The sequence below is a fragment of the Mesoplodon bidens genome (assembly GCF_964165515.1).
Source record: "Mesoplodon bidens genome assembly, chromosome: 16".
Lineage (NCBI taxonomy): Eukaryota > Metazoa > Chordata > Mammalia > Artiodactyla > Ziphiidae > Mesoplodon > Mesoplodon bidens.
The window spans coordinates 15,996,359-16,011,853 of record NC_138173.1 but is presented as its reverse complement, the minus strand read 5'-3'; the positions used below and the strand labels follow the sequence as shown (position 1 = coordinate 16,011,853).

Genomic DNA, 15,495 nt, shown 5'->3' with positions numbered 1-15,495 from the left:
GGCAATAACGTAAACACTGATTAAAAATTGCGTTACAGGATAATGGAGGAAAGGAAATGGGAGGTGGAGAATGCTAAATCATCACCTGTGATAATAGAATGTCAATTCTATTACCCATTTCTTCCTTTTAGTGAGACCAACATCTATTCTAATGGCATATGATGCAGCCCATGCTTTTAATATTTTCCCAAGGGTTGAAGAAAATTTTTCACTGAAAGAAGCCCTCTGGTTTTATACCACAGAAGTGTTCCCAGCCTACTTTGTGGAAGTAGATTAATCCTGCTTCTTTCCCCTGCTTCAGTTTTCAAAAATGGTGAACATGCTGACCACAAATGGTGTATCTCAAGATTTTATATCTAAACCTGAAACTCTAAGGAATATTGTTAACCATCCATTCTCTTGGTGCAAAACTATGGCCTTGAACCACTTCCATCACTGTCAAGTGGGGGTACTTATTACAAATAAGCAAATTTCTGGTCCCTAACCAGATTTACTGAAACAGAATTCCTGAAAAGGACCAAGGAATATCATTTTTCCCATTGACCCAGACAGTTCTTTATTCACACGAACAGAATTATAATTTAGTATTATGTTGTTGGTTTTTATTTTATCAAAGGTCAGTGTGAGATCCACACATATAAAATCTCTACCTGTTTTTTTTTTAATGCTATTGAAGGCATTGTGTATTTTATTATTCAGTGTTCTTCAGTGTTCACGGAACGAAACCTCTTTCAGATTTCAGAGCTAGAAAAAAAGCTTTTCTCTCCTATATGAACTGGTCTATCTCCTTTAGGAGACTAGGGCTTGTCAAATTTGACTATTAGAATCACCTGGGGAACTTTGACAACATGCACGGCTTCCCAGACCCCAAGCCAGACACACTCACCAGAATCTCCAGGTTAGGGAGGATCCATGTGATACTGATAATTAACCATGTTTCATACACTCTGCATGGGACAAACATCTAGTTAATTCAACATGTTCACATTTTGCCTTGACTTCCTGGAAGCTAGTCTTATAGCAATTTTTCTTGGAATTCAATTTTTAATATAATCATTGTCCTTTTCTTCCCCCATTTTATTACTTGTCTTATATAGTATGTTTTTAAAGAATTTCAACTTCAGAGGAAATAATTTCTAATAATACTGTCTTTGGACCAGCACATTCCTTGCAATAGCATTTAAGCCTAAAATAAATCCATTATTAGGATTAAAGAGTGAAAGAATGTTGTGAGCTTTTAAAAGTTTCATCAGCCAGAGTTTATGGAGGCTTCGTTGGAAATTACTGTTAGAAAAATACTCTGAAAACCACTGTTATTAAATGCTGTATATATAAAATTAAGATCCTGATCCCCTTTAGTCTCTTCGCTATGGGCACCCCCAAGACTAAATTCGTTGCTCTTCTTTTTTCTTATTCACCACCTCAAAGAGCTAATCCATTTTAGTCGTGTTAACCATCATCACCAAATGTATACCTGAGCTTGAATCTTTTGCTGTCTGCAGGGACTCTTCATGTAGCTGTCTCCCAAAGTCCAGACATCAATGTGAAGTAACTCAGTATATCTAAAACTGAACTCTTCTGCTTACTCCACAATCTCATATTCCTGATTACCTCTCCTTCCCAACTCACCATTTGGGTAAATAGCATCACCACTCCCCCATGGGCCCAGCTGAATCTGTCCTTGGTCACTCCTATGTCTTTCAAGCCCCACACCATTTAGCAAGGCAATATGTATGCTATAGTTGGAGGATGCAGATGCGATCTGAAGACCAAAGAAAATGCTGGTGGGTGTGAGAGATGCCCAGGAGTGATGAACTGCCTAGGAAATGAAACGGGCTTGCTTCACAGGAATGAAACCTATCGTTTCTCTCACATAGTCTCAGGGGTTTATCCCTTTCTCTTTTCTTCCCTGGCCTAGCGCTCATTTCCTGAGTTAAAATAAACTACTACTAATTGATTTCCCAGTATGTGGCCTATTCCTGTTTCCATTCCTCATGGTGGTGGTGGTGATGCTTTAGTAATATTATTTGTCCAATCAATTCCTCATCTATAGAAAAAGAATGATAATGGTACCTAACTCAATGAGTGGCTGTATTAAATGTTCTTTGTGTTTATCACAGTGCTTGGCACCCAATAAATATTAGTTGCTATTATTTTGTTGTTGTTGTTAACAGAACACATTCACATATTCCCTTATGATTATTTCACTTGGACTTAACACCAATTAAGCTCCATAAAGCACCATATTTACTTTATAGTAAAATCTTACCATAACTTTTAAAAATTCACAGTCTTCATCTTGGGAGTTAACATTTAATAGTTGTAAAATCTTAAACAAGTTATTTTACTGAGCCTCTGCTTCCTTATTTGAAGTGGGGAAAACATTATGTTCCTGGTTGATATGAGATTAAAATTAATAATGTATATATCAACAGTGTTTGGGGGAGTGCAAAGAACTGTACACATTTTACCTGTTTTCACTCGTGCTGTAAGCTTTGTCTTTGACCGCAAGGGCTGATGCAAACAAGGAAACAGCTCCAAAGAATCCCTGGCCACCACCCCAAGACCTTGGTTCTACTAGGCACCGAGCCATACACCATTTTTCTGATGGCTACAAGACATCATGTCAGCTCCACCAGTCACAAATCCCCTGAGGTATAAGACCTTCTAATTTTAGAAGCAGTTGAGCAAAGCATTTTGCACAGAATGATGCTCTCATTATTTCATTCTCCTCAGGTGAAAGTGATCTACTGGGTGACCTCCCTGGCAGAGGTGAGTCTCCTGTTACTCTGCGAAGCACACCCCCAATCTGCTGCTGCTGTGTCCTCATGTACCCATCTCCCCAGGAACCACTTACCTGCCACCATTTTCCTGTCTGTTCATGAGAACTAAGACCCTCTTGCAGGCGAAACAAATTCAAAGTAAGACCACTCCTCTACCTGTGTCTGCTGAGTTTAATTCAGAAATCCGTCCTACTACACATCTTCAGAGTCCTTGGCTGTTGCCTGAAATACAAGCCATCTATTCTATCCCGTCCATCTAGTCTTCTCATTCACTCATGCTCATACTACTGTTGGATTTTTCTCCCCTGATCCAACCACCTCCTGCTGTTCCTCTAGAACCTTCCCACCATGGTCCCTGGGACACCTATGTCGGTTCATGTTCTTATTTGCCCATCACCCCTTTCTCTGCACCTTCTAATAATAGACTCACTTACCCTACCCATGGGAAATGCATGTGACCAAGATAGGCCACGTGACCCAGAAATGATCATACAACCAAGCCAGCTTTGTCTAGGTCTTCCTTTGGGATTGTTCTGATCAAACTTGCAAGTGACGATGTTCTCTGCCATGTAAATAAAGTCCATTGACTACAGGGGAAAATGAAGCCAACCTGAAACAAAAGACAGAAAAAAGATACATTGAAAGAGAGTCCGGATGAGGTCAGGTACCTGGTTCTAGCTCCCAAGATCCACAGAGCGTCCCAGTTCCCCAAAGCTTTTCTTTTGAATCTGCTGAATCTTGTGAATCTTCTTTTCAGCCCCTTGCAACTAGGAGAGTTATAATAAGGTAATCCACTCCAGTCTAAAGAAACCCCCTACATCCTCCAACCCTGCACCAAGCATTCCCTTGACCAGCTGCTTAAACTGTATCCTAGCCCTCCCCTCAAACCACCAAGCCCCTTTAGCGGGGCTGACAGTCTCCTCCTGTCCAAACCCCTCCAGGGCCACCCTGTTCCTGTGGCCATCTTTCCCTCCACCCTTGTGGCTGTCACTCCCCTCTCATTCCTTCAAAACAGGATTGTGCCTCACAGTCTTCCTGGCACTGCCCTTCCTGATCTCATCACAGCGGGGAAGACCCTCCACTCAGGTCCATGACTGCTTTGTCTCTGCTGACCTTGCCTTGTCCCTCCTTCGTTTCCATGTGAAAAGAGGTGTCCCCTCCTAGGTAAAGTTAATCCTCTACCTATGTTCTGGAGCACCCAAACCTTCAAGACCTCAGTCCTTCGGTTTTCCCACCCCTCCCCATCGCCCCAGTGTCTTCAGCCTCTTCCTCTTTTCCCTTTTCTCGTATCTAAACATGATCAACTGTCGTCATGCAACAGCAAACACAAAACCGACCTTAACTCCCTGATTCGTCTTGACTGACCTACCCTGCTCTCTCCTCCCCTCTGAAGCTAAACTTCTTGAAATCACTTACACTTCCTGTTTCCATTTTTACAGTTTGCATTCACCACTTTCTGAAACTGATCTCTTATCTATCAGAGAAGCATCAACTCAGGCCCTTGGTGTGCTAAACAAAGGGAGCCTAAATAAAGTGAACTAAGTTATAGTTTAAATAAGGATAGACACTCCATCTTGGGTTCCTTAAGCTTCTAGAGGTCAGAAGATCACAGTCCTGCCCCTAGGGGGACCCAAGAGTGATCTGGCTGGGTCACAGCCTTTTCCTCACCAGTTGGCTCTGCCTCCAAGGGTGACGTGTCCTCTCTTGCCAATCTTTCCTAAGAGTAACAACACTGCATTATAAATTTGGCTTATAGTTTCCATAGCAGTAAAATTTATACTCAAAATTATATCATTTCCAACTATTAAAGCAATGATTTCGCTTCCTCATAGAAATACAACTTCTTCCTCACAAGACGAGTGCAATTTTATATTCTTAAAATTTACTACAAATGATTTAACCACAGCATGTAAACAGATAAATGACCTGTTTTTGTTTTGTTTTGTTTTAATGGGCTTTGTGTTTCCATCAGAGGAGGAGCCGGTCTCTTCAATGGATCAGGTTGAGAATCATTGCTCTCTGGAAGTTCAGGGTCATCCTGGTAAGTGAAGCTCCTGGAGCACTATTTATACTGAAACAGAATGGGTTTGTCGGACAAACAGGTTGCCAGCCCTGGGACTTTGGGCAAATTACTTAACCTCTCTGAGCCTCCGTTTCCCCATTTTTAAATTAGAATAACAACTATTCATAGGGTTTCTGTGAAAACTAAATGATGTAACTTATGTGAAAGCAAAATATCAATACCTGGAACACAGCAGTCATACAACAAACATTAGTTTCTTCTTTTCCGTTCTTTTGTCCCCTAGGAGCTGTTGAAATCCAACAGTCCCATTTTAGTTCTTCCTTTTATTAGGCACATGCTTGTTGCACTTACTTTTGCATCATCTCAGAACTGTTTTTTTCCTTTTCATATATGCCTTGTGCCACCAACTAGAGATAACCTCTTTGAGGGCAAAGATTGTCTCTCCATTTCTTTTATATTTCTCATAATTACAGCAAACCTATGCCACAGATTTTCCTGGATAGACCCAATTTCAAACAGTCTGCTTTTCATCCGTTTTTAAATTATTAAAAATATCCTGAGAATCCCAACATTTCAGGATCCAAGCTACATTTGCGGAAACATCACTTACCCACAAGACAGTGTCTGTACACATAGGAGCCAGCACCACGCTGGACACACAATAGCCTCCAGAGCTGGACACACCTGAGCAATCAGTCTGCTTAAGAGAGACCTCCAGAGTCCTGAGGGCCTCCTTAGACCACTTTCCCCACCACCATGACCCACCTTCAGAGGATTTAACGGCAGTCCTCCCTCCCTATAAGCTTCTGAAGCAGCCCATCCTAAAAAGGAAGCTAAAATTAGAATGGATTCCCCACTTTCCCTAGAAGACCATCTGCATAGTTGCCCCATGCGGCAGGACCCTTTCCACCTTAGTCCCCTTGGAGGCGAACCTCCAGGTCGTCCACCATCACCACATTCTCTCCCCCTCGTGGCTCCTCCTCCCCTGATTTGACTTAAGCTAACCTCCCCCCACCCTTCCACTGCATCCCCTAGAACCGCAGCTGTGTCATCGGCCAAGCCCTCCACAGCCTCCACCCTTTTCTGCATAGTTCCTTCACCCTCTTGCACAGAAACCTGGGGCAGCTCCCAGTGGAAACTGAAACCTGCTTCCCCCGGAGCATCAAGAGGCCGCCGCTCTCCCTCCCACCCCAGCACAGCCGCGGAGCCGAGGGGAGGAGTGGGTGTGCCCACGCCCCTCCCAGCTGCCGGACAGAGCGCTCTCCCCCCTCGCCCCAAAACCCGCGCTCTTCTGGAAGCCCATGCCCTCCAACTACACCACCCACTCACTACCCGCGGCCCCGCGACCATCACCCGCTCGCCAGGCTCCTGACCCCTCTTCATCCTCTTCACTCGGGCCGGATGTCTGCGCCCGCGCGCTTCCCCTTCTGCTCCCTGAGTCCCTCCGGGCGACAGACCATCCATATGGCGCGTGGAGGGCGCTCTCCCCTTCTACTGCCCCGACCCCTCGCTTCCGACGTGCGCCCTCCATCACGCCCTTCCCGTCTCATTGCCAGGACCGCACGACCTCAGGACTCATCCCCAGCACCCCACCCTCTGACCACTTGCTCTTTGGCCAGCTAGCCCCACTCCAACCATCTTCCACCCCGTGGGCGCCCCCAATTCCGAGGCCCCAGCACTCTGTATCTGGGGATACAGAACTGGCAAGGAACAGATGGCACCCTCGGAAGGGCTGAGCTGGAGAGAATTTCATGAAAGGCCTATGGACAGAGGAGCGGGCAGGCTGAGAGAGCCAAGCAGAGACAGGGGAGCTCCCGGGCAGCCTGAAGACGCAGGGGAGAGAAAGAGGTACTGAGTCCAGCAAGAGCTGGAACGGGAGAGAAAGGCTGACAGGGGCTGTGGCCACCGGAGAACACAGGCCCGGCCAGAACCATCATAAGGCCAGGAGGGGTCAAGGGAAAATAAACCCCCAAAACTCACTTCTGGTTTTTGGCCAGTGCCTTCCATTGGCTGAAGTCAGAGGGCCAGGGAGCCTCAGTGATGCGATCTGAAGAGGTTTGCCTTTCGCAGCAAAACAGGGTGGATTGAGGGTGGAGGGTGACCAGGTAGGAGAGGCACAGCCACCTCCTCCCAGCCCTGGCCTAGTCTGCAATTCCCCTCAACATCCTTGCCTCTCTGTCATGCTGGCCTGGCAGACCCCAACTCTCTGCCTTCTCCAGAGCTGTATCCAAGCAGGGGGATGGGACCAAAGACAATTAGGGGGCTCTGCTTACTAGCCTCACTTTAAATGCAGGTCCTCAAGGAGGAAGCACTGATGTCTGATTATACTCCTCTAATCCATTCACCCTCCCACAATTTTACCCCTTTTTCTCCTCAGTCTCCAGTATAGTATCCCCACTCCTGATGATTTCATATGTTACTGAGAAAATGGAAGCAACAAGAAGACAACTTCATCTGGCCATTCTTAACCTATCCACAAACTCTGCTGTCCTCTGGTTACTGTGGGAACCCCATCCCTGTTACAGTGGGTGCCTCTACTTGTACACAAGATGCCATCACCTCTTACAGACCTGCAGGTATCTCCTGCAGAAGAAACTTCTTGCTCTAATGGGTCATTCTCTCTGTGTGCTAACACAGAATAGATCATATCCATGGGGAAGGACGGGTTTGGAGTTTGGGATTAGTGGACACAAACTATTATATACAGAATGGATAAACAACAAGGTCCTACTGTAGAGCACAGGGAACTATATTCAATATCCTGTGATAAACCGTAATGGAAAAGCATATGAAAAAGAATGTATATATGTATAACTGAATCACTTGGCCGTACAGCAGAAATTAACACAACATTGTAAATCAACTATACTTCAATAAAATTTTTAAAAAGGGATCATATCCAAAAAGAAAACAAAAACTTTCCCTAGACCCTTCAGCCCCTCTCTACCTACTTGCCCATTTCTGTCTCATCTTATAGGAAAAACTCCTCAGATGAGTTGCTTATACACAGGCCTCCATGTTTCCATCTCCCACTCTCTCGAAACCCACTCCAATCGGCTACTTATTCCTATCATTCTGAAGAAAACACCCTCTTGAAGGTCACTAATGATCTTCATAGTAAGATAGGGTCCTAGCAGGAGCAAATGGCACATTCAAAGTGGGTAATTTGAGGAAATTTTCACAAAAGCACTCTTCAGAGGTATGGGCAGAGAGTAAGGAAACCACAAGGGATACTGGCTGTAACCATGGAGTGATTCAAGGGGCCAGAGGAAGGAGCAGGTAGGTAACTGAGCCCAAGAGGGAGAGGACCTCCTGGCAAACGCTGTGACTTTCTCTGGAAGATGGCAAGAGTGCAGGGCGGGAGCCCCCAGCCCCTGACTAAGCAGAGCAGTACTACAAGGACCCACCATTTCTGCCCAGTGTGCTGGAGCGCCCCGCTGGGCTGGCCGAGTTGTTCTCAGGCTGCACCTCGGCGTGAGGTCTTCCTGGCGGGTCCTCCCTCCTTCCTTTCACCGGTGTCAGACAGGTATCATGGTCTGCAGGCTTTCCCTACCGACTCCTCTCCCATTTATTTCTCACAAATGTTATTGACGACGAATCCCTTACGATACTAACTTTGTCTTGGCATCTATTTCCTGGATAACCCACACTGCCACAAACTCACATCCTCTGTCTTGCCAAATCCAGTGGTCATCCCAAGTCCTACAGCTGTCCAGAGTATGGTAGGTTTCATGTAACTAAAAGAACACCAGTGGGGGTATTTTCTCACAAAAGAGTGAAAAATAATTAAATTTTAAGGTTTGAAAGAGTCCATTTCAGTTTAAAAACTCACTTTAGTGGAACAATTAATTTCCAAATGACCTAGAATATTTCCACATCACCCTTCACCAAACAAGTCTTGAAAATACCCATCACATTGGTAATGACTTGTTTATTGCCTTCCATTCCAGGTATATGAGTCTCAAGAATAAAAACTAAGTCTTTCTTTGGGGAATAATAAAAATGTTCTAAAGTTAAATTATGGCGGTGGTTGCCCAATTTTGTAAATATACTAAAAATCATCAAATTGTACTCTTGAAATAGGTGAACTACGTGATATAAATTATATCTCATTAAAGCTATTTTTTAAAATGCAGTTGAGGGCTTCTCTGGTGGCGCATGGTTGAGAGTCCTCCTGCCGATGCAGGGGACACAGGTTCGTGCCCCGGTCCGGGAAGATCCCACATGCCACGGAGCTGCTGGGCCCCTGAGCTATGGCCGTTGAGCCTGCGCATCCGGAGCCTGTGCTCCACAACGGGAGAGGCCACAACAGTGAGAGGCCCGTGTACCGCAAAAAAAAAAAAAAAAAAAAATGCAATTGAGTAGTTAGAGATGGCCACAGAAGTCAGTAAAGGTTTCAGTGAAGTCACCTGTGAATGAGATTTGAAGGAACAGTAGGCGTGGGCTGCGTAGATGAGGGGAGAGGAGAAAACATCCCAGACAGAAGCAGCAGCAAGCACAAAGCCAGGGAGAGCGTGGGAAGAGAGCAGACTATCATGTGTATAGAGTGGGAAGCCAGTAGTGCTGGTACTAAGAGATTGGGGCCTGTAGAGGTAGCGTTTGAGCATGTCTGGGTAGGCAGAAGCCAAACCGTAAAGCACTATTTAGTCGTGCTATCTTCCCATAAAGGAAAAGGGAAGCCACCAAAAATTTTTGAAAAATTTTGTTAGAAGCATCATTCTAATATGAAATTGGAAGGTATTTGGAGGTAGGTTAAACTAGTAATTGTTTGATCAGAAAGTAGGAAAATAATAATAGCTAACATTTGGGACCTCCCTGGTAGTCCAGCAGTTAGGACTCCTTGCTCCCACCGCAGGGGGCACCGGCTCAATCCCTGGTCAGGGAACTAAGATCCCGCAAGCAGCGTGACCAAAAAGAAAAAATAATAACAATAATAGCTAACATTTATACCTAACTCTCTACTAAGCACTTTCCTTGAATCATCTCATTTAATTGCTAAAGTAGGCTACAGGTACTACAAATATCTCCTTTTTATTGATGATATGGTTTGCTCCCTCACCTCTTCAAGTCTTCAGGCAAATGCAATTTCCCACACTTTCCCTATTCCCCTTGCTTTATTTTTCTCCAGGACCCTCATCTCAATTTAAGACATGTTTAACGTTTTAAATCTTGTGTAAAGATCCTCTTCCCATACTAAAATGAAACCCCATAAGAATAGGTTCAATTGTACTTTTCCTTCAGTTCTGTATCCCCAGTGCTTAGCATATGGTAGCTGCCCAATAAATAGTTTTTTGAATGCATGAATACATAAATAAATGAAGAAATCGAATCTCATGGAGATAAGTAACCATGATCATACAGATAATGAGTAACAGAATTCTGACTTAAAAACCCATGTTCTTAAACCACTGAGGCATTCACCAGACTTGTAATATTGTAGGCGAGCGGTGAGTCCCCTCCTGAGGGTGCAGCAGTGGGAAAGGGAAGGGGGGACTGAAAGGCCTTAGGTTTGTTTGGTAATAGTTTGGATACGGAAGGATGCTGAAAGGGATCAGTCCAGGATGACTCTGGTTTCTAGATCTGGCAAATGGGTAAACAGTGGTACAATTCATCTGGAGAAAGAATACAGGGAGTCTTGGTTTGGGCAGAAATGTGAAAGAGGAAGACGTGTCTAATCCACAAACTTTTAAAAATCATCTCCCTAGATTACCAAGAAGTGTCGTTAATAATAAGTATGAAGCCAGTAAACCCAGACTGATGAACTTACTCCAGTCCCATGCCCATTGGGGAAGGGGTAGGTGAGACCAAATAGGAATTGTTCTTTTTGAAAACTAGCTCAAGGCTACAAAGAACAGGAAACAAGTCCTCAGGCGTGTTTAAAATAACTCTGAAGTTAACTTTTAAGGCAGCTGCGAAAACCGAAGAATGCCCCTACCCTTATGTAGTTAAGCTGTACTCATACGTTTAGATTATTTTGCTGGTGGCAGTGGCTTTCAAGAAGTGACAATCAATGTGGAAGCAGGCACTGACACCCAAGGCCAGGGTGGCACAGAGGGCGGAAAGCACGCTTGCACCCGTGCACGCCGTAGCACGTGGCCGCCCTGTGACCGCGGCGCGGACTCAGCCTGTTTAGTAACCGCAGGAAGCTCGCGCCTCAAACGACTCCCAACCCCCCACCCCGCCCCGCCCTGGCGCGGGGCAGGGGAGGCACCGCTCAGGTCAGGTTTCTTACACTCGCCCGGCCCCGGGCGGACGGCCTCCGCTCCCTAGGCGGCGCTGTGGGCTCGCAGGGGCGGCCGCGGCACGAGAGAGCGCCGTCTCCCCAGTGCGCATGCTCGCCTCCTCTGTGGGCTTGCCTTTCTTTTTTTTTTTTTTTTTTTTTTTCCGGGCGGCCCCGGCGGCTGCGTACTGGCTGTGGGATGGGAAGTGAAGCCCCAGCGAGCGGCAGCGGCGGGGCTGTGAGGAGCAGCCAGGGGGAGGCGGCGGCGGCGGCGGCGGCGAGTTGGTGAGCAGCTGGGAAGAGCGGAGCCGGGGCGGAGCACCTGCAGGCACGGGCGACGGCTTCACCATGGCGATTCGCAAGAAGAGCACCAAGAGCCCTCCGGTCCTGAGCCACGAATTCGTCCTGCAGAATCACGCGGACATCGTCTCCTGTGTGGCGATGGTCTTCTTGCTGGGGCTCATGTTCGAGGTGAGCCCTGCCCGCGCCGCAATCGCCCGCCCGCCGTCCCCTCCCCGGGTACCGGCTGCCAGCTCAGCCCCTCGGCCCGGGACCGCGGGGGACCCTGGCGGGCGGTGGGGGGGCGGGGGGAGGTGCCGGCCGCCCAGCCCGGAGGAGCGGGCCTGCCCCGCCCCGCGCCGAGCCGGCCTGGGACTGCGGAGCCCCGGGAGCCTGGCCGCCGTGCGCCCGCAGGGGCCGGGGCCGCCGCGTCGCCCCCTCGGCCGTCACGCACGCCGCCCTCCCGCCGCCGCCCCCTCCCGCCGGCCGCGCCGCGCAGTTCCTGGTTCCCGGGAAGGGTTACGTGGCAGCCGGCGAGGGGCCGGCGGTCGGCGGGGGCGGCCCCTGCACGCCGAGCTGGCTGCGGGCGGTGGGTGGGCTGGGCAATGGCCGGCGCGCCCGGCTGGCCAGGCCGTGGGGGCCGGAGAGCGCACGGGGGTGGGGGCTGCGGCGGCACCGAGTCTGGGGTGAAACCGACGGAACCCGGCGTCCGCTGCCCACTGGAAGGGCGGTGGCCGCGGGGCAGCGAGTGATCTCCGCGGGATCGGAGCTCCGAGTCGCACCCACCCGATTGTTTTAACTCCTGTCTCCCAAGCTGGTATTGTTACCAGTGATCGAACTTTTTGCCCCAGCGCTTGCTCTTTCCTTAAGGAAACAAGGTCTGATACAGAAATCGGGGTTCTGAACAGCAGTGCCGAGGCGTCGGATAATTTTCTTTTTGTTTCTTGAAATAGGAGAGGATGGAAATGTCAAGAGTGTGTAAATTCTCATCCCACGTAGCGAGTATTGTGATGACTTACTTAACAGCTGTTGAATGTGGGTAATAAACTTTGCAAGGTGAACGTGTAACATCCTACGGCTTCCTTTCCCTCGCTCCCCAATACACACCCCCATTCCTTATCTTCTTTCCCTTTTTAATTTTTCTCTGTAGCTCCTGTGCCCCACCAAACACACTAATTATTTTTTTTTCACACTAATTATTTTACTTACTTATTGTCTCCCCGCTCCTGGAATGTAACCTCAGTGAGGGCAGAAATTTTGGGGGTTTTCTAATCTATTTCCAAAGCCTAAATTTAGGAGATGCTTAAAAAGTATTTGCTTAATGAGTGACATTAAGAATTCTTGAGAAAAGCTGGTGTAATGAGACTGCCAGTGACCGAAAGTTGAATAAATAGTTTAAATGGAGCCCATGTGGGTTTTTAAAATGTTATGATTAGGTAACTTAATATTTTAATAATTTTTTGCTTCTCTTCAAATAGGCTTTTCTGGATCTAGATACAGATTTTTTTTTTTTTTTTTTTTTTGGCGATACGCGGGCCTCTCACTGTTGTGGCCTCTCCCGTTGCAGAGCACAGGCTCCGGACGCACAGGCTCAGCGGCCATGGCTCACGGGCCCAGCCGCTCCGCGGCATGTGGGATCTTCCCGGACGGGGGCACGAACCCGTGTCCCCTGCATCGGCAGGCGGACTCTCAACCACTGCGCCACCAGGGAAGCCCGGATACAGATTTTTTGATTCTTGATAGTGTCATTTACGTCCACTTAGTCCACTGCTAAGGAGATAGTAGGTATCCTGAAAGGGAGGGTAGAAGGGAACTAACATATGTCACATCGTTCGATTTAGGCTGGGCCTGTGCTACTTACCTACTGAATGACCCAAGGCTAAGCCTCAGTTTTTCTGTTCTGTATAAGGAAATAACATCACCTGTGCTGTTCTCAAAGCCATTGTTTGCAGAGATCAGATGATATGGTGAGAAGGCATCTCACGGTTTATACAGAACTACATGAATGTATATGATATTAGAAATGCAATGCTAAACATTTGTACTCTTTTTCTGAATTTTATACTTGTATATACTTTCTGCTTTGGTGTTAGAAGTAATACTTTTGTGTGTACAATATACTGAACAGTTCCGTAAAGCTTGCCATATACCCGTCTCCACGTGGTAAGAATCCCTGTGTTTAAAGATATAATTTAGGAGTAATATTACCTGCAAGGTGTATTTGCAATGCGTTGAATGAAATGGAATATAAATCAGAAGTGCTGACACTCAGAAATGTTATAACGTTGCTTTTATGTAAAATATTTCATGTTCTCTTACCACATTTCTAGAGAAGTTCACCACCTATACCTTGCCTCACATGTCAATGATTTTTTAACAGTGAGTGGATTTTCACCTTTACATCCGTAAAATTTATCAATTTAAATAGACACAACAAAGATCTAAATAGAAGTTTTTAAAGTCAGTTCAAAAAAGAATGTTGAAGTAGTAGACAGAAGGAAGTTTGTGCAGGTTGTACTACATTTTTCTTACCATATGTTCAAGTTTTAGGAGTCGAAAGCATGTTATCTACATATGGGAAAAAATTCACTGGATTAGTTTTGCTACTTGACCTCTGAAGTAATTGCCGTGGGACTTGCCTGGTGGCGCAGTGGTTAAGAATCCGCCTGCCAATGCAGGGGACACGGGTTCAAGCCCTGGTCCAGGAAGATCCCCCAGGTCGCAGAGCAACTGAGCCCACGTGCCACAACTGCTGAAGCCACCGCGCCTAGAGCCCGTGCTCTGCAACACAAGAGAAGCCACTCCAATGAGAAGCCTGTGTGCAGCAACGAAGACCCAACACAGCCAATAATTTTTAAAAATAATTAATTAATTAAAAAATGATAATAAAGTAATTGCTGAATCTCAACGTTAACGTAGTTATAGAATGACAGTATTTGTGCCAGAATAATAGAGAAGTTAACGTTTTTGCAACAGAAGTGTTCAGCCTTTTGTGTAAAGGAAAGGCTTTCCGACATTGAGGAAATGTCAGAGGATTTATGGTGAAATTGACAAAGCAATAACATACTGTATTACTAGCCAAAATGAAGAATCAATATAGACGCTGAAGCTAAAGGGAGTTAGGGCTCTACTGCTTGCTAACTGGGTGGCCTAGGGCATGTCATATAACTTCTTAGAACTTGTTTCTTTTTCTGTAAAATGGGGCTCATCAGATTACTCTGAGAATTAAACTAGTTTTATAATGGCTAGTTCGAAGTGTGGCTTACAGGAGGCATACCGTACATGGTAGCTCATTATTCCTTAGGTATTTATCAAAGTCGAAAAACAGAAGACAGAATTTTTTTTTTTTTAATTTTTGGCTGCGTTGGGTCTTTGTTTCTGTGTGAGGGCTTTCTCCAGTTGCGGAGAGCGGGGGCCACTCTTCATCGCGGTGCGCGGGCCTCTCACTATTCCGGCCTCTCTTGTTGCGGAGCACAGGTTCCAGACGCGCAGGCTCAGTAATTGTGGCTCACGGGCCTAGTTGCTCCGCGGCATGTGGGATCTTCCCAGACCAGGGCTCGAACCCGTGTCCCCTGCGTTGGCAGGCAGATTCTCAACCACTGCGCCACCAGGGAAGCCCGAAGACAGCATTTTTATGTGAGAAAATGTTCTAACAGTTAGCATCTAAAGAGATTATATATACTGATAAGGTTGATAAAGCAATAGTTTGTTTGGGAGATATGGAAGAGTTTAATTTCCAGGGAAGTTTGTGTTATCAAAAATTGCTGTGAATTTTGAAATCATGTTTTTAGTACAGACAGTTTCTGTCCACATACTGCACATCATGGTCTATAATGAATGACTTCATATTGGAGTTAGGAAAATTTAACAGTTGAAAGATGTAAAGATACTTGGGAAGCTTTCTGAAAGTGAGGATACAAAAGAGGAGTTACGGGTTTCCATGAGGAATATTTTCTTCTGGGAGGGATTTACTTTTCAGAGACTCAGGAGTCCAGGTTGTTTGTGCCATGCCAGGTTTGGGGGACCTTTACAATTTCAACTATGTAGAACAGTCTTGGGGGTTTGTTTTATTTTTAAGCATGGCTTATCTTAATGCCAACATTTTCTTTCCTCCTTTTTTTTTTAAGAACTTAATTTTATATAAGCTGGTGAGAAAGTGGGATTTGATATTCAGAAATTGCCTTTATCTT

At 46.2% G+C, this 15,495-nt stretch overlaps 1 protein-coding gene across 1 annotated transcript in view; it reads left to right on the top strand.

Annotated features, from left to right (window-relative positions):
* The first annotated feature begins 11,175 nt into the window (after positions 1–11,175).
* The window catches only part of TRAM1 (translocation associated membrane protein 1), a 30,298-nt gene continuing 25,978 nt past the window's right edge, over positions 11,176–15,495 (top strand). The window contains exon 1 of the mRNA XM_081258750.1: positions 11,176–11,497. Within this exon, the coding sequence (XP_081114876.1) occupies positions 11,375–11,497 (123 nt within the window). The 5' untranslated portion in view covers positions 11,176–11,374. The remainder of the gene's footprint in view (positions 11,498–15,495) is intronic.